Below are 27,168 nucleotides of genomic sequence, written 5' to 3'. Positions count from 1 at the left end.
GGAAATCGGCGGCAGAAGACGTCCTGTCTTCAATAAGGTAGCGCACAGCACCGCAGCTGTGCGCCATTGCTCTCAGCACACTTCACACTCCGGTCACTGAGGGTGCAGGGCGCTGGGGGGGGGCGCCCTGAGACGCAATAAAAACACCTTAGATGGCGAAAAATACATCACATATAGCTCCTGGGCTATATGGATGCATTTAACCCCTGCCAGTTTTCCTTAAAAAAGCGGGAGAAAGGCCGCCGAGAAGGGCGCGGAGCCTATCTCCTCAGCACACAAGCGCCATTTTCCCTCACAGCTCCGCTGGAAGGACGTCTCCCTGACTCTCCCCTGCAGTCCTGCACTACAGAAACAGGGTAAAACAAGAGAGGGGGGGCACTAATTTGGCAGATTAATCAATACAGCAGCTATATAAGGGAAAAACACTTATATAAGGTTATCCCTGTATATATATAGCGCTCTGGTGTGTGCTGGCAAACTCTCCCTCTGTCTCCCCAAAGGGCTAGTGGGGTCCTGTCCTCTATCAGAGCATTCCCTGTGTGTGTGCTGTGTGTCGGTACGTTTGTGTCGACATGTATGAGGAGGAAAATGGTATGGAGGCGGAGCAATTGCCTGTAATAGTGATGTCACCCCCTAGGGAGTCGACACCTGACTGGATGGTCTTATGGAAGGAATTACGTGATAGCGTCAGCACTTTACAAAAGACTGTTGACGACATGAGACAGCCGGCAAATCAGTTAGTACCTGTCCAGGCGTCTCAAACACCGTCAGGGGCTCTAAAGCGCCCGTTACCTCAGATGGTCGACACAGACCCAGACACGGACACTGACTCCAGTGTCGACGGTGAGGAAACAAACGTGATTTCCAGTAGGGCCACACGTTACATGATCACGACAATGAAGGAGGTTTTGAACATTTCTGATACTACAAGTACCACAAAAAAGGGTATTATGTGGGGTGTGAAAAAACTACCCGTAGTTTTTCCTGAATCAGATGAATTAAATGAGGTGTGTGATGAAGCGTGGGTTTCCCCCGATAAAAAACTGCTAATTTCTAAAAAAATTATTGGCATTATACCCTTTCCCACCAGAGGTTAGGGCGTGTTGGGAAACACCCCCTAGGGTAGATAAGGCGCTCACACGCTTATCAAAACAAGTGGCGTTACCGTCTCCTGATACGGCCGCCCTCAAGGAGCCAGCTGATAGGAAGCTGGAAAATATCCTAAAAAGTATATACACACATACTGGTGTTATACTGCGACCAGCAATCGCCTCAGCCTGGATGTGCAGTGCTGGGGTGGCTTGGTCGGATTCCCTGACTGAAAATATTGATACCCTGGACAGGGACAGTATATTATTGACTATAGAGCATTTAAAGGATGCATTTCTATATATGCGAGATGCACAGAGGGATATTTGCACTCTGGCATCAAGAGTAAGTGTGCTGTCCATTTCGGCCAGAAGAGGGTTATGGACGCGACAGTGGTCAGGTGATGCGGATTCCAAACGGCATATGGAAGTATTGCCGTATAAAGGGGAGGAGTTATTTGGGGTCGGTCTATCGGACCTGGTGGCCACGGCAACGGCTGGGAAATCCACCTTTTTACCCCAGGTCACCTCTCAGCAGAAAAAGACACCGTCTTTTCAGGCTCAGTCCTTTCGTCCCCATAAGGGCAAGCGGGCAAAAGGCCACTCATTTCTGCCCCGGGGCAGAGGAAGGGGAAAAAGACTGCAGCAGGCAGCCTCTTCCCAGGAACAGAAGCCCTCCCCCGCTTCTGCCAAGTCCTCAGCATGACGCTGGGGCCTTACAAGCGGACTCAGGTACGGTGGGGGGTCGTCTCAAGAATTTCAGCGCGCAGTGGGCTCACTCGCAAGTGGACCCCTGGATCCTGCAGGTAGTATCTCAGGGGTACAAATTGGAATTCGAGACGTCTCCCCCTCGCCGGTTCCTGAAGTCTGCTTTACCAACGTCTCCCTCCGACAGGAAGGCGGTATTGGAAGCCATTCACAAGCTGTATTCCCAGCAGGTGATAATCAAGGTACCCCTCCTACAACAGGGAAAGGGGTATTATTCCACGCTGTTTGTGGTACCGAAGCCGGACGGCTCGGTGAGACCTATTTTAAATCTGAAATCCTTGAACACTTACATACAAAGGTTCAAATTCAAGATGGAGTCACTCAGAGCAGTGATAGCGAACCTGGAAGAAGGGGACTATATGGTGTCTCTGGACATCAAGGATGCTTACCTCCATGTCCCAATTTGCCCTTCTCACCAAGGGTACCTCAGGTTTGTGGTACAGAACTGTCACTATCAGTTTCAGACGCTGCCGTTTGGATTGTCCACGGCACCCCGGGTCTTTACCAAGGTAATGGCCGAAATGATGATTCTTCTTCGAAGAAAAGGCGTCTTAATTATCCCTTACTTGGACGATCTCCTGATAAGGGCAAGGTCCAGGGAACAGTTAGAGGTCGGAGTAGCACTATCTCAAGTAGTACTACGACAGCACGGGTGGATTCTAAATATTCCAAAATCGCAGCTGATTCCGACGACACGTCTGCTGTTCCTAGGGATGATTCTGGACACAGTCCAGAAAAAGGTGTTTCTCCCGGAGGAGAAAGCCAGGGAGTTATCCGAGCTAGTCAGGAACCTCCTAAAACCAGGCCAAGTGTCAGTGCATCAATGCACAAGGGTCCTGGGAAAAATGGTGGCTTCTTACGAAGCGATTCCATTCGGCAGATTCCACGCAAGAACTTTTCAGTGGGATCTGCTGGACAAATGGTCCGGATCGCATCTTCAGATGCATCAGCGGATAACCCTGTCTCCAAGGACAAGGGTGTCTCTCCTGTGGTGGTTGCAGAGTGCTCATCTTCTAGAGGGCCGCAGATTCGGCATTCAGGACTGGGTCCTGGTGACCACGGATGCCAGCCTGAGAGGCTGGGGAGCAGTCACACAGGGAAGAAATTTCCAGGGCTTGTGGTCAAGCATGGAAACGTCATTTCACACAGAAGTCTTCCACATGATTGTGAACCGTTGGGAAAAACCAAAGGTGGACATGATGGCGTCCCGCCTCAACAAAAAACTAGACAGATATTGCGCCAGGTCAAGGGACCCTCAGGCAATAGCTGTGGACGCTCTGGTAACACCGTGGGTGTACCAGTCAGTGTATGTGTTCCCTCCTCTGCCTCTCATATCCAAGGTACTGAGAATCATAAGAAGGAGAGGAGTAAGGACTATACTCGTGGCTCCGGATTGGCCAAGAAGGACTTGGTACCCGGAACTTCAAGAGATGCTCACGGAGGACCCGTGGCCTCTACCTCTAAGAAAGGACCTGCTCCAGCAGGGACCCTGTCTGTTCCAAGACTTACCGCGGCTGCGTTTGACGGCATGGCGGTTGAACGCCGGATCCTGAAGGAAAAAGGCATTCCGGATGAAGTCATCCCTACCCTGATCAAAGCCAGGAAGGATGTAACCGTGCAACATTATCACCGTATTTGGCGTAAATATGTTGCGTGGTGTGAGGTCAGGAAGGCCCCTACAGAGGAATTTCAACTGGGTCGTTTCCTGCATTTCCTGCAAACAGGACTGTCTATGGGCCTAAAATTAGGGTCCATTAAGGTTCAAATTTCGGCCCTGTCAATTTTCTTCCAGAAAGAACTGGCTTCAGTTCCTGAAGTTCAGACGTTTGTCAAGGGGGTACTGCATATACAGCCTCCTTTTGTGCCTCCAGTGGCACCTTGGGATCTCAATGTAGTTTTGGGGTTCCTAAAATCACATTGGTTTGAACCACTCACCACTGTGGACTTAAAATATCTCACATGGAAAGTGGTAATGCTGTTAGCCCTGGCTTCAGCCAGGCGTGTCTCAGAATTGGCGGCTTTATCCTATAAAAGCCCTTACCTAATTTTTCATACGGACAGGGCAGAATTGAGGACTCGTCCTCAATTTCTCCCTAAGGTGGTTTCAGCGTTTCACTTGAACCAGCCTATTGTGGTACCTGCGGCTACTAGGGACTTGGAGGACTCCAAGTTGCTGGACGTAGTCAGGGCCCTGAAAATATATGTTTCCAGGACGGCTGGAGTCAGAAAATCTGACTCGCTGTTTATCCTGTATGCACCCAACAAGCTGGGTGCTCCTGCTTCTAAGCAGACTATTGCTCGTTGGATTTGTAGTACAATTCAGCTTGCACATTCTGTGGCAGGCCTGCCACAGCCAAAATCTGTAAAAGCCCATTCCACAAGGAAGGTGGGCTCATCTTGGGCGGCTGCCCGAGGGGTCTCGGCTTTACAACTTTGCCGAGCAGCTACTTGGTCAGGGGCAAACACGTTTGCTAAATTCTACAAATTTGATACCCTGGCTGAGGAGGACCTGGAGTTCTCTCATTCGGTGCTGCAGAGTCATCCGCACTCTCCCGCCCGTTTGGGAGCTTTGGTATAATCCCCATGGTCCTTACGGAGTTCCCAGCATCCACTAGGATGTCAGAGAAAATAAGAATTTACTTACCGATAATTCTATTTCTCGTAGTCCGTAGTGGATGCTGGGCGCCCATCCCAAGTGCGGATTGTCTGCAATACTTGTACATAGTTATTGTTACAAAAATCGGGTTTTTGTTGTTGTGAGCCATCTTTTCAGAGGCTCCGCTGTTATCATGCTGTTAACTGGGTTCAGATCACAGGTTGTACGGTGTGATTGGTGTGGCTGGTATGAGTCTTACCCGGGATTCAAAATCCTTCCTTATTGTGTACGCTCGTCCGGGCACAGTATCCTAACTGAGGCTTGGAGGAGGGTCATAGGGGGAGGGGCCAGTGCACACCAGGTAGTCCTAAAGCTTTTACTTTTGTGCCCAGTCTCCTGCGGAGCCGCTATTCCCCATGGTCCTTACGGAGTTCCCAGCATCCACTACGGACTACGAGAAATAGAGTTATCGGTAAGTAAATTCTTATTATTAACTTTTATTAAACCCCATCTGAATCTATTTGTAATTGACTATGGCATGGGTTAAATAAATGCATTGGTAGTTCATAAATGGTGATTTCTTTTTGACCAAGGACGGCTGATTATTCCTGAGCAGACTGAAAATCAGCTATTTAGAAAAGAATTGACCTTCCCAAAATGGCCGCTGCTCCTCCCCCTTCCACATCCATGAGGGTTACACAAAATGGAGGACAGACCATGCGGCTTCCTTTGTCACAAAAAAATCACTATGCAAGCTCCTGAAGTTATTTTAGGCCTGAGTTAAAAAAAAAAACCACTATATCAAGGCTTTTGCAGCAACTTTTAAATATACTTTTAAACCTACTTAAACAGATAAGCAATCCAATCTGAATCAAACACAATATGACTCATTTGAACCTTGTTTTGCAACCATATGGTCAGATATGCAGAGTACAGGTGTGTGCGTGTGTTACATGTGTTGCGTGCGCAGTTGGCACCAAACAGAAATTAAAACAGATTTAAAAGACAATAGCTTAACGTTCTTACCTTTCGGTTCCGGATCCCACCAGCATCCCTACAAACCAAACGGAGCAGACGCTTATCTAATCAGCACTTACCGTATCCCCGACCACCGAACGGCTAACGGGATACTACCTTCCCGCCCTTTGCTGATGAATAAAGTCTGCCTGGTTCCGCTAGGCTGTGGATATGAGGAGGCCCGGACGATTGCCCCCAATTGATAATGTCAGTTATTACCTTTAAACATAAGCTATATACTATTTACGGACTAAGTACGCTATTGGCGCACAGAGTACCGTAAGGGTACGCACTTAGCGTAGCAGACGCTAGGCCGTGGGCGCGACGCATGAGCGACACGTACGCTCACGGAATGATACACAGTAAACCTTAGTAATAACACACAGTAAGGGTATGCTTATACTCTAAACCTTGGCAATGTAATACTATAATGATGTAATGCTTATTAACCTTGATAATATAAAAAGCTGTTTGAGCGATTGAGACGCTAAGAAAACCCTTTACAGTAACTAGTGAATACGCAAGACCTTGTTTGGATTTAAAAACCACTCAGACTCTAACACCTTCGTGGATTGCTTTAGAGTAAAAAGGGGAAGACAATACAGCTTATACACTACAGAACTAACATAAAAATCTAAACAGAATAACAAGGAATAATATGAACAATAGCGAACGATCGCAAACACAAGCAAACAGAATGAGTACACAATGAGAACAAATGGCAAACACAGAGGATAACAAAATGGCTACAGAGAACTTACACACGTGGGAATGATTCGCAAGCGCGTCCTGGATCCAGCCCTCAGCCTTCAATGTGAAAACCTTGCAGAGAGAGTGAGTGACTGGACAGGCAATGGTGGTCTTTATATACACAGCATACATTCACAATACAATGGTTCCTATAATCTCATGGTTCATTGGACACAGGAATGTGTCTCTGCATTATAACAAAAGGTCATAGGTGGGTTCGAACAGGTGGGCTGTGTCTCTCCCCAACTGCTGTAGTGGGTGGTATCCTCTGGATTCCCCCCGCATGGATAATGAACAGCAAATACAGTAAATGTCTATAAACTACTTTTGTACATAACTATACGCAGGAGAGAGCAATCTCTTCCTAACCAACACCGAAATGTTACTATTAAAATACTCTACAGCTGGATACTAGACACCACCGTTCAACCTTTATCTGACCCTTCCTATCATGCAAAGAGGAATTTCTCTGTCCAAGAACCGTTTAAACTAAACATACTTGCTGACATTGTTAAGGGGAATATTATCTATAAAACACACTATATGGGTTAAATATGCTATGATCGAGTCGCACGCTAGACGCTTACAAACTCTACCGTAAATGCGCATACACCGCGCGTGATCGCCGGAGCGTTCTTTACGCAAATTGCGGATATGTGCACTCACGGCAGAGCGTGTGCAGCGTGCAGCGGGCATGTGCATGAGGGGTTAGTACAAGGCAAGTGATTCATGATATTTTTCGACTTTGACAGTAGTCTCCCAGTTCCTGCTGCTGACAAACATCCCCACAGCATGATGCTGCCACCACTATGCTTCACTGTAGGGATGGTATTGGCCTGGTGATGAGCGGTGCCTGGTTTCCTCCAAACATGACGCCTGGCATTCACTCCAAAAGATTTCTATGTTTGTCTCATCAGACCAGAGAATTTTGTTTCTCATTTTGTTTCTCATGGTCTGAGAGTCCTTCAGGTGCATTTTGGCAAATTCCAGGCAGGCTGCCATGTGCTTTTTACTAAGAAGTGGCTTCCGTCTGGCCACTCTACTATACAGGCCTGATTGGTGGATTGCTGCAGAGATGGTTGTCCTTCTGGAAGGTTCTCCTCTCTCCACAGAGGAATGCTGTAGCTCTGACAGAGTGACCATCGGGTTCTTGGTCACCTCCCTGACTGGGGCCCTTCTCTCCCGATCGCTCAGTTTAGACGGCCGTCCAGCTCTAGGAAGAGTCCTGGTGGTACCGAACTTCTTCCATTTATGGATGATGAAGGCCACTGTCCTTATTGGGACCTTCAAAGCATCAGATGTTTTTCTTTACCTTTCCCCAGATTTGTGCCTCGAGACAATCCTGTCTCAGAAGTCTACAGACAATTCCTCTGACTTCATGCTTGGTTTGTGCTCAGACATGCACTGTCAAGTGTGGGACCTTATATAGACAGGTGTGTGCCTTTCCAAATCATGTCCAATCAACTGAATTACCACAGGTGGACTCCAATTAAGCTGTAGGAACATCTCAAGGATGATCAGTGGAAACAGGATGCACCTGAGCTCAATTTTTAGCTCCATGGCAAGGGCTGTGAATACTTATGTACATGTGATTTCTTAGATTTATATTTTTTTTAAAAATTGGCACAAATCTAAAAAAAAAATACTTTTTTCACTCTGTCATTATGGGGTATTGTGTGTAGAATTTTGAGGGGAAAAAATAATTTATTCCGTTTTGGAATAAGGCTGTAACATAACAAAATGTGGAAAAAGTGAAGCGCTGTGAATACTTTCCCGGTGCACTGTATACGCCAGAGTTTTGACTTATTTAAAGTATATGAAAAATACAAAGAATATATTAGAAATATCTTCTTTTTATTATTCAAATAATTTTTATAGTCAAAACTCTTGAGTAAAAAGTCTATGGCATGTGCGGCAGTGCCTCCCCTTCCTACCTTCAACGCACGTCTCTGATCAAAACTCACCAAATTTCCAGCAGTAAATACTACTGCACCTGTGTATAATGCCCACGTGAACCCTTTGGCCCATATATTGTGTGTAAATCTGTCTTGTTACTAGCCAGAGCCTCCTGAGCCATTTATCTGGTACAGATGTGTCCTCATACAGCTAGCCTCAATATACCATGTGACACAAAACACCTGATGAGAGTTAGCTATTTTTTGCATATTTGCACCCAAAATGTGAAAATGTGATGGGACTAGGACGCCCCAGGAGACGTGTTGATTAATATATTATGCAACATTTGTATATCTGTGTGCGACTGAGTCTGTATACTGTATGTAGCACATTGGAGCTTTGCATGGAAAAAAACTACGGCCACAGCTTCATAGCACTTTGTATACAGATCCATCGCATACAGATATACTGTATAAGTGTTGCATGTCAGCACAGTCTACTGGTGCATCCTAGTCACATCACATTACAACTAAAGGGCCCTACACACTGGCTGACATGACTGCACGATTTGAACGATCTCGTTCATTAATGAACGAGATACCGTTAATATCGTGCAGTGTGGAGGCTCCAGCGATGAACGATGCATGGCCCCGCGTTCGTTCATCGCTGGTCCCCAGTCGGCTGTACATGCAGGCCAATATGGATGATCTCATCCATATTTGCCTGCACTTCAATGCAGCTGGGTGACGGGGGGAGTGAAGAAACTTCACTCCCCCCGTCACTGCCCCCCCACCCCGCCGTCGGGTCGCTTGTCGGCCGTATCTGCCGTCGGGCAGCTCGGCGGCGGATCGGCCAGTGTGTAGGGCCTATAAGACACATTTTAGGTAAAATAGAGGCAAAAAATTGGTTGCACAGAGAGTGGCTGGTTGGTGCAACTGCAGCACTGCTGTATGAGGACTCATCTGTATGTAGCTAAAATACTGTACTGAACTTATAGGTAAGCCTAAGGGATACATAGCCCATGTCCACAATCATTATGTTGACAGTGATTATGTAGATACGAGAAAGCCAGTACCAGTATCCCAAAACAGTTGTAATGCTACTTGTAGGCATTATGTGTTAGTGTTATAACTTTGAACATGTAGTTTTAGCTGCATATTTAAATTAATAATGCCCACACAGTGTTTCCATAGTCACTGCCGACATGTGACTATATCCTCAGCCTAAAGTCTGCCTCTTCAGGCATAAGGAGCTCCATGTGCAAGGTACATAGGGGGTAATTCTGAGTTGATCGCAGCAGGAAATTTGTTAGCAGTTGGGCAAAACCATGTGCACTGCAGGAGGGGCAGATATAACATGTGCAGAAAGAGTTAGATTTGGGTGGGTTATTTTATTTCTGTGCAGGGTAAATACTGGCTGCTTTATTTTTACACTGCAATTTAGATTGTAGATTGAACACACCACACCCAAATCTAACTCTCTCTGCACATGTTATATCTGCCTCCCCTGCAGTGCACATGGGGGGTAAATCCAAGTTGATCGCAGCAGGAATTCTGTTAGCAACTGGGCAAAACCATGTGCACTGCAGGGGAGGCAGATATAACATGTGCAGAGAGAGTTAGATTTGGGTGTGGTGTGTTCAATCTACAATCTAATTTGCAGTGTAAAAATAAAGCAGCCAGTATTTACCCTGCACAGAAATAAAATAACCCACCCAAATCTAACTCTTTCTGCACATGTTATATCTGCCCCTCCTGCAGTGCACATGGTTTTGCCCAACTGCTAACAAATTTGCTGCTGCGATCAACTCAGAATTAGGCCCATAATGCTGTAATTAGGGCTGAATGTTTCTGAAAATGAAAAGTGCCACAATTTAGTCTTACGTCCAAGTCTGAAATCAGGCCCTATGATTTGTGCACTTGCTATCCTGGCCCTGGGAGCTCCTATGTGCCACATTACTGATGGAATGGGTGCATCTGCTTTGTACCAGTATATCTAGGCCAGACTTTTTAAACACTATGGAGCTGATTCTGAGTTGGCGATGTTATGCAACTGTACATGCGCCTAAATATGGTGCATTTATCCCATAGTGTCTGCGCACAGTGCTGCAGGACTTATCGAGCTGCTCTGATGTATTGGGCGTTTCTGGACGGTGACTGGGATAGGCCTACACTGACGCACTGAGATGTTCCATCTGATGGGTGTGTTATGGGAGGCCATACCCTGACAGAGATTCTGCAACGAGCATGGGACTGTCGCAATTCCTAATAGTGCTTACTATTGTTTTGCAGCCCAGCCATTGCGCATTTAGTTGCATAGGTGTATACCTGAGGAATTACTTACGTTAGCATAAAAAAGCGGTCACATGTGGCGTGCTGCATACCTCCCAACTTTCCCGATTTTCGCGGGACAGTCCAGTTTTTTGGGGACTGTCCCGCTGTCCCACCCGCGGGCCGCAGTGTCCCGCGGTGGGGGGGGGGGAGGGGGAAATTGGGAGGCTCATGCACTCGCTGCCCTGCTTAGCAGAGCAGCGGTGAATAGACACTGTGCGCATGCGCACAGCGTCTATTCACTGAAGTCAGAAGAAGAGGGGGTATGCCAGTGGCTCACAGAGCGCTGGGCATGCCCCCTCAGTGACGACAACGGGGCGTGGCTCGCGATCGCGGTTCCTCCAGCGGAGCCACGCCCCTTTTCTTGGGTCATGCCCCCTTTCCGGGAGTGCTGCGCGTATGTCCCTCTTTAGAGAAATGAAAAGTTGGGAGGTATGCTGCTGCCTGCAAGGAGTCCTGATTGTATATCATGTGAGTAGAATTGGGTATATTTTAGTTTGTTTTCTGTCAATCGATCGATATATATAATATCTAACTATCTATCCACAGTGTGCTGGCACTCACAAATACATACTGTAGATGCAAAAGACAAGTGTAATCAGCGTCAAACGTTTTCAGGGCCTCAGCCCCGTCATCAGGACAATACACCACATACAGCAAACACATAAACGACGACCTACAGCAAACACATAAATGAACTTACCGCCATACATACAGTATACTCTGTCAGGTCACCAATTCCCACTCGCTGCCCGGCTCTCGCAAGTGTCCCATCGGAGCAGCTCCTTCCTGGTTCCAGTTAGCTTTGTTGTTTAGAGAAAGCCCATCACATTGGACATTGGCCCTCATTCCGAGTTGATCGCTCGCTAGCTGCTTTTAGCAGCAGTGCAAATGCTAAGCCGCCGCCCTCTGGGAGTGTATCTTATCTTAGCAGAAGTGCAAACGAAAGGATCGCAGCACTGCTACAAAAAAAGATTGTGCAGTTTCAGAGCAGCTCGAGACTTTCTCCTAGCTAGCGAACACTTCAGTCTGTTTAGTTCCTGTTTTGACGTCACAAACACGCCCTGTGTTCGGCCAGCCACTCCTGCGTTTTTATCGGGCACGCCTGCGTTTTTACACACACTCCCCGAAAACAGTCAGTTACCACCCAGAAACACCCACTTCCTGTCAATCACTGAACGAACAGCAGTGCGACTGAAAAGCGTCGCTAGAGCTTGTGTAAAATTACATTGGCTTTTGTGAAAGTACGACGCGCGTGCGCAGTGCACCGCATGCGCAAAAGTGTAGATTTTAAGCCTGATCGCTGCGCTGCGAACAACGGCAGCTAGCGATCAACTCGGAATGACCCCCATTGTACTGAAAACAATAGTTACTGCTTGCCTTTGAGCCAGATCTTCTTTGATGATACTGCAGGTGCATCTAGTTATCCACCAAAAGACATTGATTTGTGGTGCAAGATAGTGGCACTTGTGGGGAGAAGTGGTTGCAAGTGGCATTAGTTCTGCCTTCTTTGGTTCACTTTATTTCTCTTACGTCCTAGATGATGCTGGGGTCCACATTAGTACCATGGGTATAGACGGGTCCACTAGGAGCCATGTGCACTTTAAGAGTTTAATAGTGTGGGATGGCTCCTCCCTCTATGCCCCTCCTACCAGACCCAGTTTAGAAAATGTGCCCGGTGGAGCCGGTCACAGCTAGGGGAGGTCCATAGGAATTTTTCTAGTTTTATTATTTTTATTAGAGTTAGGCACAGGGAGGCTGCTGGCAACAGCCTCCCTGCATCGTGGGACTTAGGGGGCAAGTGGTGTCCAACCCTCTGAGGTTAATGGCCACTAGCTCTGCTGACAGGACACTGAGCTCCTGAGGGCGTTGATCGTAAGCCCTCGAGTCGACCGCTCCCTCCCACAGCACTGCCGCCACCCCCTAACAGAACTAGAAGACGTCGGTGGTGAGTTGGACACCGGCACCCCGACAAGCGGGGATCCGGTGAGAATGGCGGCATCAAGGTGGGAGCGCAGCGCTGAGGCTGCGCTCCGGAGGGCTCAGAGGTACAGTGTGCGGCCCTGTGAAGGGCGCCCTGGGCCAGCGCAAACACCCTTACACTGGTCACTTTTGCTATCAGGGACATATGTATTGCTGCTAGCGCGATTAGCTCAGGCCAGTATAATCTGTATAAGTGCGGGAAGAGGCGCCATTTTAGGGGGCGGAGCTTCTCAGAGTGGATCCAGCACTCACCAGCGCCATTTTCTCCCTGCAGATCACACTACAGAGACGCTGACAGGGAGCGCTGACCCTCCACATAACTCCAGCTATCCTGTGCGGTATCAGGGGGTTATAGAAGGGGGGGGAGTGTATTTATTCACATTACTGTGTAGTCTGTTAGGTTACTCAGTCAGCGCCAGACAATTATTATATAACTGTCTACTGGTGCGCTGTGTGGGCTGGCTCCATAACTCTGTGTCTCCCTGAAGGTACTTGGGGGAAACTGTGTCTGACATTTTCCTGTGCGTGTGTATATGCTATATATCTCACATTACCATGTCTAGGGACTCTGTGTCTTATGCTGCAGAGTATGTATCTTCTCCAGAAGAGTCTATTCCATGTACTCAGGAATGCAATTTACTGTCTCAGCCCTCTGAACCCGAACCCCAGTGGGTGGCTTCTATTAAGGGGATGATATCCCAGATTTCATCTAGGATAGCTAATTATGAGACTGAAACACAGGTTTTAAAAAAATCTGTAGAGGCTTTGTCGTATTCTACTCCCACTACCTCAACAAACTCTCCTAGTATTTGCCCAAAGAAGCGTGCTCTTGCCCAGGTAATGCAAGTCGATACGGATACCGACTCTGATACGGGTGACGGTGGGGGGGACATACTGCGGGGAGAGGCATCCCTTTGCTTAAGGGGTCCAGCTAATGATTGAAGCCATTCGGGACGTTTTACATATTACTGACAAGGTACCTGAACAGGTCGAGGAGGCTTTCTTTACAGACAATAAGAAAGTCTCACTTACCTCTCCTCTGTCTAGGGAATTAAACGCATTATTTGAGAAATCCTGGGAAAACCCAGAGAAAAAATTCCAGATCCCAAAGAGAGTTCTGGTTGCTTTTCCTTTCCCTGAAGAGGATAGGAAAAAGTGGGAAAACCCTCCTATAGTAGATACTTCTGTTTCTAGATTGTCTAAAAATTTGGTTTTACCTGTCCCTGGGTCTACCGCTTTGAAAGAGCCGGCAGACCACAAGATTGAGACTACGCTCAAATCCATATACACTGCTTCAGGCGTGGCGCTTAGGCCCACTATTGCTTGTGCATGGATTTCTAAAGCCATAGTGAAGTGGTCGGGCACGTTACTAGAGGATTTAGATACTATGGATAGAAGTGACATTGAAATGTTTTTACGTCACATACAGGATTCTGCGGGTTTCATGGTGGAGGCCATGAAGTACCTTGGTAATCTGACTGCACGGACGTCTTCCATGGCTGTCTCGGCACGCAGGGGACTCTGGCTGTGCCAATGGTCTGTGGATGCGGAATCAAAGAAGAATGTGGAGAACCTACCCTTCACAGGTCAGGCTCTATTTGGGGGAAGCTTTGGATGCGTGGATCTCTACGGCAACCGCGGGTAAGTCAGCCTTTCTTCCCTCAGCCACTCCGACGCCAAAGAAATCCTTCTCTGCGTCTACAATGCAGTCCTTTCGGACCGCAAAGGTTAAGAAGTCCAAGTCCCCTTCCACCTTCTTCAGAGGTGGTCATGGAAAACCCAGAAAACCTGCACCGGCAGGTTCCCAGGAACAGAAGCAGGGTTCTGTTTCCTCAAAATCCTCAGCATGACAGTGGACCTCCCAGCCTGGAGGTCAGGCAGGTGGGAGCACATCTACAAAATTTCAGTCAGGTCTGGGCGTCCTCAGGCCTGGACCCCTGGGTACAAGATATTGTGTCTCAGGGGTACACACTGGAGTTTCAAGAGCTCATACCTCACAGATTTTTCAAGTCAGGCTTACCAGCTTTCCTGACAGTTAGGACTATCTTACAAGAAGCCATTCAAAAACTGGAAAGGGCAAATGTCATTGTTCCAGTTCCATCTCACTTGGAAGGCGGTCACATTGTTGGCATTAGCTTCTGCTAGGCGTGTGTCTGAATTGGGGCATTGTCCTGCAAGAGCCCCTACTTGATTTTCCATGAAGCTAAAGCTGAACTCCGGACGCGTCAACAGTTTCTTCCAAAGGTTGTGTCAGCTTTTCATATCAACCAACCTATTGTGGTGCCAGTGGCTACTGACTCCTCAATTACATCAAAGTCCTTGGATGTCGTGAGGGCTTTGAGGATTTATGTGAAGAGGCCTTCACGTCACAGAAAGTCAGACTCTCTGTTTGTCCTTTATGATCACAACAAGATTGGGTGTCCTGGTTCTAAGCAGACGATTTCCCGCTGGATCAGGTTCACTATCCAGCATGCGTATTCTACGGCAGGCTTGCCGTGTCCTAAATCTGTTAAGGCCCACTCTACTCAAAAGGTGGTTTCTTCCTGGGCGGCTGTCCGGGGTGTCTCGGCTTTACAGCTTTGCCGAGCGGCTACTTGGTCGTGGTCGAACACGTTCTAAGTTCTACAAGTTCGATACTTTGGCCTCTGAGGACCTAAAGTTTGGTCAATCAGTTCTGCAGGAGCCTCCGCGCTCTCCCTCCCGTACTGAGAGCTTTGGTACATCTCCATGGTACTAATGTGGACCCCATCATCCTCTAGGACATAAGAGAAAATAGGATTTTAATTACCTACCGGTAAATCCTTTTCTCGTAGTCCGTAGAAGATGCTGGGCGCCCGCCCAGCACTTCGTTTTCCTGCAGTTGTTACTTTGTTCGGTACTTCCTTGTTACTTGGTTTAGTACTGTGTTGTTACTTGGTTAAGTACTGTTATTCAGCTGTTGCTGAGGTTGTTCAGGCTGGTTGGCTGGTTTGCCTTGTTATGTGTGAGCTGGTGTGAATCTCACCACTATCTCTGTATTTCCTTCTCTACGAAGTATGTCCGTCTCCTCGAGCACAGTTTCTTCACTGGGTCTGGTAGGAGGGGCATAGAGGGAGGAGCCAGCCCACACTATTAAACTCTTAAAGTGCCCATGGCTCCTAGTGGATCCGTCTATACCCCATGGTACTAATGTGGACCCCAGCATACTCTACGGACTACGAGAAAAGAATTTACCGGTAGGTAATTAAAATCCAATTTTTGATGAGCAGTTCAAAAACTAGATTTATTCTGCGGATTGAGATTATTAAAATAAAGTTAACCAGTCAGAGAAGGAAAATTTAAAATAAAAAAGCCTGAAGCACAAACGTAATCACTTTCATGACTAATCTATGTCATAAATTAGCCTAACCCAGGCAGTGTTCTAGGAGAAAGTTTAGAAAGCTCTTGAAAGGAAAGGGTGGCTGAATGTGGTGGAAGGTTGGACTTCCGTGCAATGTTTGTACTCTAGTCTACCTGCCAAACTTAAACCCATATCTGCTGAGGTGTCTCCAAAGACCAGAAAGTGGGCATCCACCCTGAAAGGTGCTGTGTACTCCATATATAAACTGTTACAGAACCAATATGAATTGCGGAGCACAATGCTTGGTAAACTGGTTCCACTGTTTGTTCTGTGCCTGCTTTAAAAGCAAAGAAATACAGAAAAGAAAGATTATGAAATTGGCAGTTGAGCATGTGACTGCTGGTCTGAAAATTGTACAGTTCTTGATTAATGAATTGTACGTACAACTACATGCACAATATTTCTAAGAAACAGTCGGTGTGCTGGAAGCTGTGTAATCCATACCATGTACAGCTGGCAAATACTTCTCTATGCATCTATGTCAACTTTACCCAAAATTGTTGCCTTATATTTTGTAACAGGCATTATTTCTCATGCCAGGCAAGTAATGTGAGGGTGACACAGTAAGCAGATATCCATGCACTCTAAAAAGCAAAACATAAGCCTGCAGGATCAGTTTGTGCCTTCATCATACTTGTGTATGATGTGTGCTTGCCATTGAGCTGTAGCAAATCAATTACTGCAGCACATCGTTAGCAGCTTGTTAGCCAGCTGTCAGTGCTGAAGGAAAATACAGGTGAGCAGCCTACGTGAGGTTATTGTGCACTTTTCATTATTTGCCGTCAAGAAAGTGACAGTGTTTAATAATTTCTCTGCCTTTGAGTGTTTGTACCTCTAGGTTTTTTTTTCAATGTACGCTGTATTGACGTAGACTAACCGCAGGTATCATGCGAAAATAACACTGTCGTCCTATTTTTTTTTTATTTCTCCTCAAGATATTTTGTATCATTTACTTGCTTTGGTTTAATATAAGATATAAAAAAAAAACAGGACTAGATGGTTGGTAACCTACAGTAAGGGCTGGTTGATATATTTGATGTTACTAAAATAGTCGTAAAGATATACAGTAAGAAATGAGTGGTAATGTGTGGGGGAATTGAAGCCACCAAGTTGATATCTTTTACACCCCTTCCAGATTAAAAAGACAGGTCGCACCCAGGATTTTGTAGACAGATGCAACCCAGCTGAGACCCCTTTCAGACAGGCGACTGGACCTGGGTATTCCCGGGTTAGCGACATCAGCCAGTGCTTGAAGATGGGATCATCGCCACACACCAGCTCTTCCTATGCAGTAAACGGGTCCCAGGTTTGATCAGCCCAGGTTACCTGTTTATACTGAGCCTTACCCGGGTCCTTCCCGGGAAAAACCTTGCTCTCTAGCAGGGTTGGATTCCGGGTCACTGGACCTGGGTTCAGCCCTTCCCACTGACAATAAGACCGGGTTGATGCACGTTCACGTGCTATAACACAGGATTTTCATGTCAGTGGAAATGGGTATAAGTAACATATTCTCTTGGAGTTTGACAAGTAACGTACATCCTATTTCAATTTACGGTTGAACTGACAATACATAGGTTGAATACATTAAAACATTTTTTTAAATCTTTCCAAAATCGACCTATGCCCCAGTACCACTGGTAGGTGTTGCTTCTTTACTCCATGGTGCTTTCTGTTGAAATAGGGCCTAGCTATAAATTACTGGTAATAAATACATACAAAATAAATAAATAAATAATATAAATTGCAAGCTTGAGAGCAGGGCCCTCTTTTCTCTTTCTTTGTTTATCACTGTTTTATTAGTGTTTTGTTCCCAATTGTAAAACAGCATAACATTATGCGCTTTATAAGTAAATGTTAATACTATTGTAAAGTCCGGGTTCAGTAGAATTTACTGGCGCTGGAATGCCGGCCGTCAATATACCGACAGCAGCATCCTGGCCACTAGTATGCCGGCAGTGGGGCGAGGGTAAAGGGTCCCCTTGCAGTTTCGCTGATCTCACCACACTGTGAGCTTGGTGGCTCGCGACAGGTTCTATTCCCATTCTATGAGTGTCATGGACATAGCCCCTATGCGCCGAGATCCTGGATGTCGGCATTGTCGGCTGCTGGGATTCTGGCATCTATATCCTGATTTCTGGGATCCCGACTGCCGGCAGATTAACTGCATCCTGTTTTGTCCATCTGATTGCGATTAAAGGTGGGTACACACTATGCGATATGCTCCATGAGCAATATAGTATAGTGTTTCCCCTCCCGGACCTCCGACATAGAGTATACTCACTGTGCATTATTGCAATCAATATCGCACAGTGACATCATGCCGCGGCCGGCACAAACATGCAGCTTCTGATGATATTCTCAGATTACTGACAGCAGGGGTCATTAACGACCCCCGGGAGCGTGCATCAGGCATCGCTCGTAGATAAACACACTGGACAATATTGTAAACAATATCACCTAGTTTGTATGCACCTTAAGACACCCATTCAAGTTCAAAAGAATTTACACAGCGTGGCATAGCTCACACCCTGCCAGGCGCCACATCGCGTATTGAGGCTAGAAGTATTAAGGAAAATTTGTGTTCATTTTGTTACATACACGCAACAAGAGTACAATTGTGTTGAACTCGGCATCGACACCTTTGTCTGCTGTAGCCATTGGCTGCTCCTGTGTACTAAGTCTCTTTGGAGAAAGAAACAAAAAGGAAAGGGAAGTGCCCTTCTGCTAGACTAAAGTAATATGTACTTTTAATAATCAATAATGTGAGAAAAGTAACATAGACGTCAGTGAGCAGCGGGAACAATAAAAGACAATTTAAGTTACGAATAGGTAAAACAGCTGTCCTGTGCTTTTAAGCAACCCGTGTGGTACAGTTCATATACAGAGATTGTTATTACTAAATTGGCCAACTTAGTAGGCTCCCCCACCAGCAACAAGGTGCTCTCTGTGAAGCAGGTTCCCATATATCTGTTAAAAATTAGCTCAGCTGCAAATTCTAAGGGCTAAGTAGCCAGTGATACATAACAATGCTGTATCAGCCCAGGATGGGTATTCCAGGCCACAGACCAACCAATCATAGAAGGGTCAATAAGTATATTTTTAAAAGATTTCATTTACCCAGGAATTGTCCTCTAAGCATGTGATCACCAATGTGTTGTGAAGTTCTGAAGTTTTGTTTCTCCTTTTATCCTGTAGGGGGAACTGCTGAGTCCGTGTCGCTGTGATGGGTCTGTGCGCTGTACACATCAGCCTTGCCTAATACGATGGATTAGTGAGAGGGGATCCTGGAGCTGTGAGCTGTGCTATTTCAAATATCATGTTCTAGCTATCAGTACGAAGAACCCACTCCAGGTAAGAGGGTGCCTATAATGCAAAACAAGATTTATGTTTGTTGGTCTATCCATTCATTTTTAAGTCTACTATGTTTATGCATTGCTTCCGTAATACTGCAATTCACAGATCTATAGATGGAAGGGTGTGGTTGGCAAACTGTTTACTATAGCTGCATAATTTCGTAACGTTGGCCCTATGTTAAAAAAAAAATAGAACTCCTTAACCATGGGCCTAATTCAGACTGGATCGCTGCAGCGGCATCAATCGCAGTCTGAAGCCCAATGGGGAGTGCTCTCGCAGATTGACAGGCAGAGGCAGTCGCGGGACAGAAGGGGTCGTTAGAACGCCAGTGGTGGGGTGCGGTCCAGACAATGCAGGCGTGTCTGGACAGTTGTGGGGGCGGGCCACGGCAGCTGCGTGGCGTCAGACGCAGCCGCTGCGCCCCAGGACGCGGTGGGTATCCGCCTGGGCTGCACAGACAGGGAGCTACTTGGCGGTTGCAACGGCATCACCGCTGTGCTATGTTTTCGCACGCGTGCTGGGGGGAGGGGCAGGGCCTGACATGTGGGGCGGACTAGCCCTGTGCTGGGCGTCCCCCCAACATGTCTGAGTAACTGATCGTATATGTGCTAAATTTATGCTATGGACCTAATTTAGATCTTATCGCTGCAGAAAATTTGTTAGCAAATGGGCAAAACCATGTGCCCTGCAAGGCGGGCAGATATAACATGTGCAGAGAGAGTTAGATTTGGGAGGGTTATATTGTTTTTGTGCCGGGTAAATACTGGCTGCTTTATTTTTACACTGCAAGTTAGATTTCAGTTTGTGCACACCCCACCCAAATCTGGTGCAAGCAGATCTGAATTAAGCCCTATGTTTGAAAGGCGTGCAACTGTTGCACCAACCTAAAGATCTGCAGCCGTGAGTGCCTTTTACACTAAAAGCGATGGTTCCGTCAGTTTCGTCACTGCTATACAGTACGACACTGCTATTATCCACCTATCATGACGTGCTCAGTCATCAGATCTAACCACAATTGGGCATTACGGTATATTCTGAAGCAACATCTTAAGGCTGCGTTTTCCACCACCAACCAACCACAACCAACGAAGTGACTTTCATACAATCAGGGCCGTTTCTAGCCAATTTGGCTCCCAGTGCGAGATTTAAAAATGCGCCCCCCCCCCCCCCCCCCATATTCACATAAGAAAAAATGCCCCCCCCCCCCCCCATAGATATTAAGAGGAAAACCATGTGCGCGCTCCCGGCAAGGGGGCGTGGCCTCGTTAAAATGGGCGTGGCTTTAAGATGGGCGTGGCCTCATCTGATCTCATCATCACGGCCACCGCAGGATTAAAAAAAAAAAAGGCCTCATTTTACACATTACAGCAGGCACGCGACCCCATTTTACACAGCACGGCAGGCAAGTGTCCCCATTTTACACAGTACGGCAGGCAAGTGTCCCCATTTTACACAGCACGGCAGGCAAGTGTCCCCATTTTACACAGCACGGCAGGCAAGTGTCCCCATTTTACACATTGCGGCAGGAAAGTGCCCCCATTTTACACATTGCGGCAGGAAAGTGCCCCCATTTTACACAGTACGGCAGGAAAGTGTCCCCATTTTACACATTGCGGCAGGCACGTGTCCCCATTTTACACATCACGGCAAGCAAGAGTCCCCAATTGACACATTCCGGCAAACTGCGTCCCCATTTTACATATTACGGCAGGCAAGTGTCCCCATTTTACACATTCCGAAGACAGGTGTCCCCAATTTACACAGTACGGCAGGTGGTGGTGGTGAGGGGGGAGGGAGAGGGAGAGGGGCTGACTTACATTTGAAGCGGTTCTTCCCGCTCTTCAGCCGCCTCTCCCTCGTCGGCGCCGGCCGGCTTGGCTCCCCCTTCTCCCTCCTCCCTCCTCCCGAGCGCCCAGCTCGGGGGGCGGGGTTTCGCGGAATGACGCGATTGCGTTGTGACGTCACAACGCAAACGCGTCATTCCGCGAAACCCCGCCCCCCGAGCTGGGCACTTGGGAGGAGAGGGGAGGGGGGATTTAGTGCTGAAGAAGTGCCGCCGTGGGCGCCCCGTGCGGTTGCACAGCTCGCCCGCCGCAAGAAACGGCACTGCATACAATATACTGTCAACATCACATAAACATGTGTCCAAACGTGCTGTGTTCTAAATGGCATGCAACACAAGAGAGCAATCTTGGAATATTGTAGCATACATGCTGTCCTGCCTGTATTGCTCACACAGATAGAAGCGATGTACAGGAGACTGTGAGGAAATGATGCTAACATATCTATGCAGAAGTATTTTCCCACTGGTTCTTTCGAGTTCCATTGCAGAACACAGCTTGGGGAAAAATTGGAGGGGCATGCCCTTTTCCACTCCACCTGCCTGCCCTATAGACAGGAGCCAGCTGGATGGTAAGTTTATTTGGGACACCAGACAGAATACTTAATTTAAACCTCTATGTTACTTGATAGTTGCATAAAATAAATACCTGTATTTATTTATTTTTCTCTTACGTCCTAGAGGATACTGGGGTCCATTTAGTACCATGGGGTATAGACGGGTCCACTAGGAGCCTAGGGCACTTTAAGAAATCAATAGTGTGAGCTGGCTCCTTCCTCACGCTTAGGGAAGCTCCTGAAGAGTTTTCTGCATTTGTTTTCTGTTTGTTATTTTCAGACAGGGCTGGTTGGCACCAGACTGCCTGCTTCGTGGGACTTAGGGGAGGGACGGCCCAACCGCCTATAGGGTTAATGGTCCCATTTCCGGCTGACAGGACACTGAGCTCCTGAGGGAACCATTCGCAAGCCCCACCACGGCGAGCGTACATTCCCGCAGCACGCCGCCACCCCTAACAGAGCCAGAAGTTAGAAGAGTGGTGAGTACTATGCCGGCGTCCCGGTTAGTAGTTCGCCGGCTATTATGGCGGCACAAGGGTAGGAGCGCAGCTTTGAGTGCAGGCTGCGTAGCCAGGCTCAGATCAGCATTGCTGCACCACTATGAGGGGCGAGCTGAGCCGTTTTTAAACAACTACCCACACTGGCACAGCGCTTACAGGGGCTCTGACCCACTGTTAAGCACTAAAATCACCTCAGCCAGTATAAAAAAAAGGGAAGACCGCTCACCATTAAAGAGGCGGGGCTTCACTATGAGCGGATCCGCAGCTCACCAGTGCCATTTTCCTTCTGCAGCTTACACAGACAAAAAGGTAGGGAAGCGCAGATCCTCCTCAAGGACTCCAGATTACCTCAGCGGTACCAGGGGGTCATAGCAAGAGGGGAGCAATATTAGAATACTAAGCCCCTATTAAGGGTACTTAGTTTGCGACCCAGCTAAGCTTGGCATTAGCTATAAGGGTGCGGTGTGGCTGGCTCCATCATACTCTGTGTCTCCCTAGAGGGCTCTGTGTGGGTTAACTGAGCTTTTAACCTTTCTCCTGTCTGGGTGCGTTCTTTCACATTTTACAATGTCAAAGGCGTGTGTCTCATGCGCGGCAGAGTGTCTTTCTTCCCCATGGGGATCGCTACAGTGTAGTACACATTCTCAGGCTAGTGGGTCCGAACTAGTATGGTTGGATTCATTAAAAGGGATGATCTCAAATATTTCACATAAATTGTCCCAAAATGAGAAAGAGATGCAATACTTAAGACAGTCTGTGGATGACCTGATGAATAGAGATTCAGTGTCCATACAAGCGTCTCAGACCCCTACCATTTGTCCACAAAAGCGTACACTGGCCCAAATCCTGCAGGCTGACACTGATGATGATGTATCAGGCGCAGAGGAGGGTGAGGTGGACTCCGGAGGGGGGATGCAGCTCTGTCACAAGGAATATAAACCCTGATAGAAGCTATTAGAGACGTCCTGCACATTCCTGACAAAGTGACAGGAAGATGAGGAATCTTATTTTAATGTAAAGAAGAAATCCTCTGCTACTTTCCACGCATCTAAGGAATTAAGGAGGTCATTCCGAGTTGTTCGCTCGCAAGGCGATTTTAGCAGAGTTGCTCACGCTAAGCCGCCGCCTACTGGGAGTGAATCTTAGCATCCTAAAATTGCGAACGATGTATTCGCAATATTGCGATTACACACCTCGTAGCAGTTTCTGAGTAGCTTCAGACTTACTCGGCATCTGCGATCAGTTCAGTGCTTGTCGTTCCTGGTTTGACGTCACAAACACTCCCAGCGTTCGCCCAGACACTCCTCCGTTTCTCCGGCCACTCCTGCGTTTTTTCCGGAAACTGTAGCGTTTTTTCCCACACGCCCATAAAACGGCCTGTTTCCGCCCAGTAACACCCATTTCCTGTCAATCACATTACGATCGCCAGACCGATGAAAAAGCCGTGAGTAAAATTCCTAAGTGCATAGCAAATTTACTTGGCGCAGTCGCAGTGCGAACATTGCGCATGCGCATTAAGCGGAAAATCGCTGCGATGCGAAGATTTTTACCGAGCGAACAACTCGGAATGAGGGCCCAAATTCCCTATTTGAAGAAAGTTCGATTAATTCTGACAATCAGTTTCAGATCCCTAAAAGGTTACTGGCATCCTTCCCTTTTCCTCAGGATGATAGAAAAAAATGGGAAAACCCACCGATTGTTGATGCATCAGTATCTAGGCTGTCACATAAGATAATCTTACCTGTCCTGGGGGCAGCCTCCTTAAAGGACATGGCTGACCGCAAGATTGAGACCACTCTCAAATCTCTGTACACAGCTGTGGGGGTGGCCCAAAGACCCGCTATATCTTGTGCCTGGATCACTAGGGCCATTGCAAAATGGTCATGTAACCTAATTGAGGGGTTAGATTCCTTACCCAGAGGGGAGATAGTTTTACTCCTACAGCATATACAGGACTCTGCAGATTATATGGTGGAGGCCATACAAGAGATGGGCTTGCTCCATGCATGCATCACGGCCATGGCAGTCTCAGCACACAGGGGCCTATGGCCACGTCAGTGGACTGTGGATGCAGATTCCAGAAAAGGTGTGGAAAGCCTACCATTCACAGGTTGTTAGGATCTCCTGCTCTGTGCTGCCACGTCGCCATGGCAACCGGGAGGCAAGTGTTAGCGAAGTAACCTGAGCGCAGCTGATACTCCGGTCCGGGTTTTTACTGTGTAGTGGTTACAGGCTCTGTGCACGGCAGGGAATCCGGCGCTGGTTTTGTGCTCACAGTCTGTGAGGTCTGAGTGGGGCGTGGACAGCACCTGCTATATAAACCATCCTCTCAGGCTAGGCAAATGCTGCTGAATCTTTGTTTGTTAGTCAGTTCCAGAGAGTTAGCTAGTACTGTGTGACTTTGTATTTACTTGTTGCTTACTGCGAATAGGCCTTGGGATTCGGTACTTCATTCTGCCAATCCGTACCTAGCAGTAAGACTGGAGTCAGTTGGTTGACCTGCTGGGGTTCTTTTGCTATTCTGTGAACCCAGCAGGTTTGCGGCTGTACTCTCAGACCTGCTTGCTTAATCCTCCCTCACTGTGCAGGCCGTCCAGGTGTCAGTTTAGTGGCAGTAAGCTGAACCTGTGCCCTGCAAGTGGGGGTTAGGATTGTGGATACTCTCCTTGTGTCTATATTTCTATCTCTGACCAAGGAGTTTATTCCCACACCCGTTGGTAACCCTTTGGGGTTTTTTCTGTTGCTCTTAGCAACATCATTTCAGGTGTTCCACATGTTAAATCACTACACATCGCTTCATTGTCCGCTCTATTCTATCTGAGCATTCCTGACACTAGGGAGACACCCAATTCCTGAGCCTTTGGGCTTCTCCGTTCACTTTGTGTTTATTAGTTATTCCATCACCTCCTGTGTATGTTATGTTATACTGTCTGTGAGTTCGTTTGCTTCGCTTCCCTCTCTGTTCATACACCGGTATACTCCTGTTAGCACTGGTGTGCGTAACATATTCAGCAGCCTTACTCCTGTTGAAATTTTGTGGGAATATGGAGCATACCCCTCAAAATACTTTGCAACAGGTGGTCGATCAGGTGCAGGTCCAGACTCGACAATTTAATGAGATGTCCATTAAAATGAATACCCCGCAGGCCGCTAGCGGAGCTCCCGCAGCAGCAGCGGCAAGTTCAGGGGTTAAGGAGCCGAAAGTAAATCTCCCGGATCGTTTTTCTGGAGATCGCTCGCAGTTCTTTTGTTTCAAGGAGAGCTGTAAGCTATATTTCAGGCTTAGGCCCCAGTCTTCTGGGTCGGAGATTCAGTGGGTGGGCATGGTGATTTCCTTGCTATAAGGAGACCCACAGGTCTGGGCATATGGGTTACAGCCTGACTGTCCGTCACTTAAAAGTGTTGATGCTTTTTTTACGGCACTGGGCATTTTGTATGATGACCCTGACAAGATGGCTTCAGCCGAGGCTCAGATTACGGTACTTAAGCAAGGGCGACGGCCAGCTGAAGTTTATAGTACGGAGTTTCGGAGGTTGGCTCATGATACCCAGTGGAATGACCCAGCCCTGAGAAACCAGTACAGAAGGGGCCTTTCTGACCAGATAAAGGACCAACTGGTACAATATCCCTCGCCTGATAGCTTAGATCAGCTCATGCAGTTATCCATCCGGGTGGATAGACGGCTGAGAGAGCGTAGGCTTGAAAGGGAGACCGTAGTTTCCTTCTTTCCCAAGGGAACCTCAGACTCTGAGGAATATTCCGAGGAGCCTATGCAGATTGGGGCTACCCGCCTCTCCTCGCGTGAGAAGACGCGGAGGAGACAGCAGGGTTTGTGTTTGTACTGTGGGAATAAAGGTCATGTTGTAGTATCATGCCCAGAAAAAACGGAAAACTTCAGGGCCTGAGGGTGATGGGAAATATCCTGTCAGGCCAGAAGTCAGAATTTCCCAAAAAGACTTTTCTCATTCCGGTGACTTTGGAGATCCTCGGTCAAACTGTCAAGACTGAGGCCTTTGTTGACAGTGGGGCCGATGGGGTTTTCATGGACCGTCAATTCGCCCTGGAACACTCTGTTCCCTCAGTACCTTTGGCATCAGAGATTGAGATCTGTGGGTTAAACGGGGAACCATTGTCCCAGGGTAAAATTACCTCCTGCACCAGCCAAATTCCTTTGTTTATTGGAGCCACACACTCTGAAAAATTGTCTTTTTATGTGACTGTCTGTTCTTTTGCCCCATTGGATTTGGGGTTACCCTGGTTAAGGGCCCATAACTCTCAATTTGACTGGGTCTCTGGGGAGATTCTTAGTTGGGGTAGTGATTGTTTCAGGAGTTGCTTGAGCCTTCCAGTCAGGCTCTCGCAGCTAAGTTTGCCAGGATTGCCAGGATGTTATGCAGATTTTGCGGATGTGTTCTCCAAAAAAGTTGCGGAGGTACTACCTCCCCATCGCCCCTATGACTGTGCCATTGATTTGTTGCCGGATGCTAAGCTTCCCAAGAGCAGGTTGTACTCCCTGTCACGTCCTGAGACTCAGGCTATGGCAGAGTACATTCAGGAGAACTTGGCTAAGGGATTTATCAGACCCTCACAGTCCCCAGTTGGGTCGGGGTTCTTTTTCGTGGGTAAAAAGGACGGTTCGTTGCGACCCTGCATCGACTTCAGGGAATTGAACCGTATCACGATTAAAAACTCGTACCCACTGCCTCTCATTTCGGTTTTGTTTGAGCAGCTTCGTACTGCCACCATTTTTTCTAAGATTGACCTACGCGGTCCTTACAATCTAATCCGAATAAGAGAGGGGGATGAATGGAAGACTGCCTTTAATACCCACTCAGGGCATTATGAATATTTGGTGATGCCTTTTGGGCTCTCTAATGCCCCGGCAGTCTTCCAGGAATTCATGAACGATGTGCTCAGGGAATATTTGGATAGATTCTTAGTTGTTTATCTAGATGACATCCTAATCTTCTCTCATTCCCTGGAGGAACATCGGAAGCATGTACGCTTAGTCCTCCAGAAACTCAGAGACCACCAGCTTGGGGCGAAGCTGGAGAAGTGCGAGATTGAAGTCCAGCAAATCACATTTCTAGGGTATATTATCTCCTCAGAA

At 47.5% G+C, this 27,168-nt stretch overlaps 1 protein-coding gene across 2 annotated transcripts in view; it reads left to right on the top strand.

The window, feature by feature from the left end:
• Positions 1-27,168, top strand: part of MARCHF9 (membrane associated ring-CH-type finger 9) — a 362,018-nt gene that overhangs the window by 241,603 nt on the left and 93,247 nt on the right. For both annotated transcript variants that reach the window (XM_063952304.1, XM_063952303.1), the window contains exon 3: positions 19,003-19,158. In XM_063952304.1, coding sequence (XP_063808374.1) covers positions 19,003-19,158 — 156 coding nt within the window. The remainder of the gene's footprint in view (positions 1-19,002; positions 19,159-27,168) is intronic.

This window comes from Pseudophryne corroboree, chromosome 2 (assembly GCF_028390025.1).
Source record: "Pseudophryne corroboree isolate aPseCor3 chromosome 2, aPseCor3.hap2, whole genome shotgun sequence".
Classification (NCBI taxonomy): domain Eukaryota; kingdom Metazoa; phylum Chordata; class Amphibia; order Anura; family Myobatrachidae; genus Pseudophryne; species Pseudophryne corroboree.
This window is presented reverse-complemented; position numbering and strand designations above follow the sequence as displayed.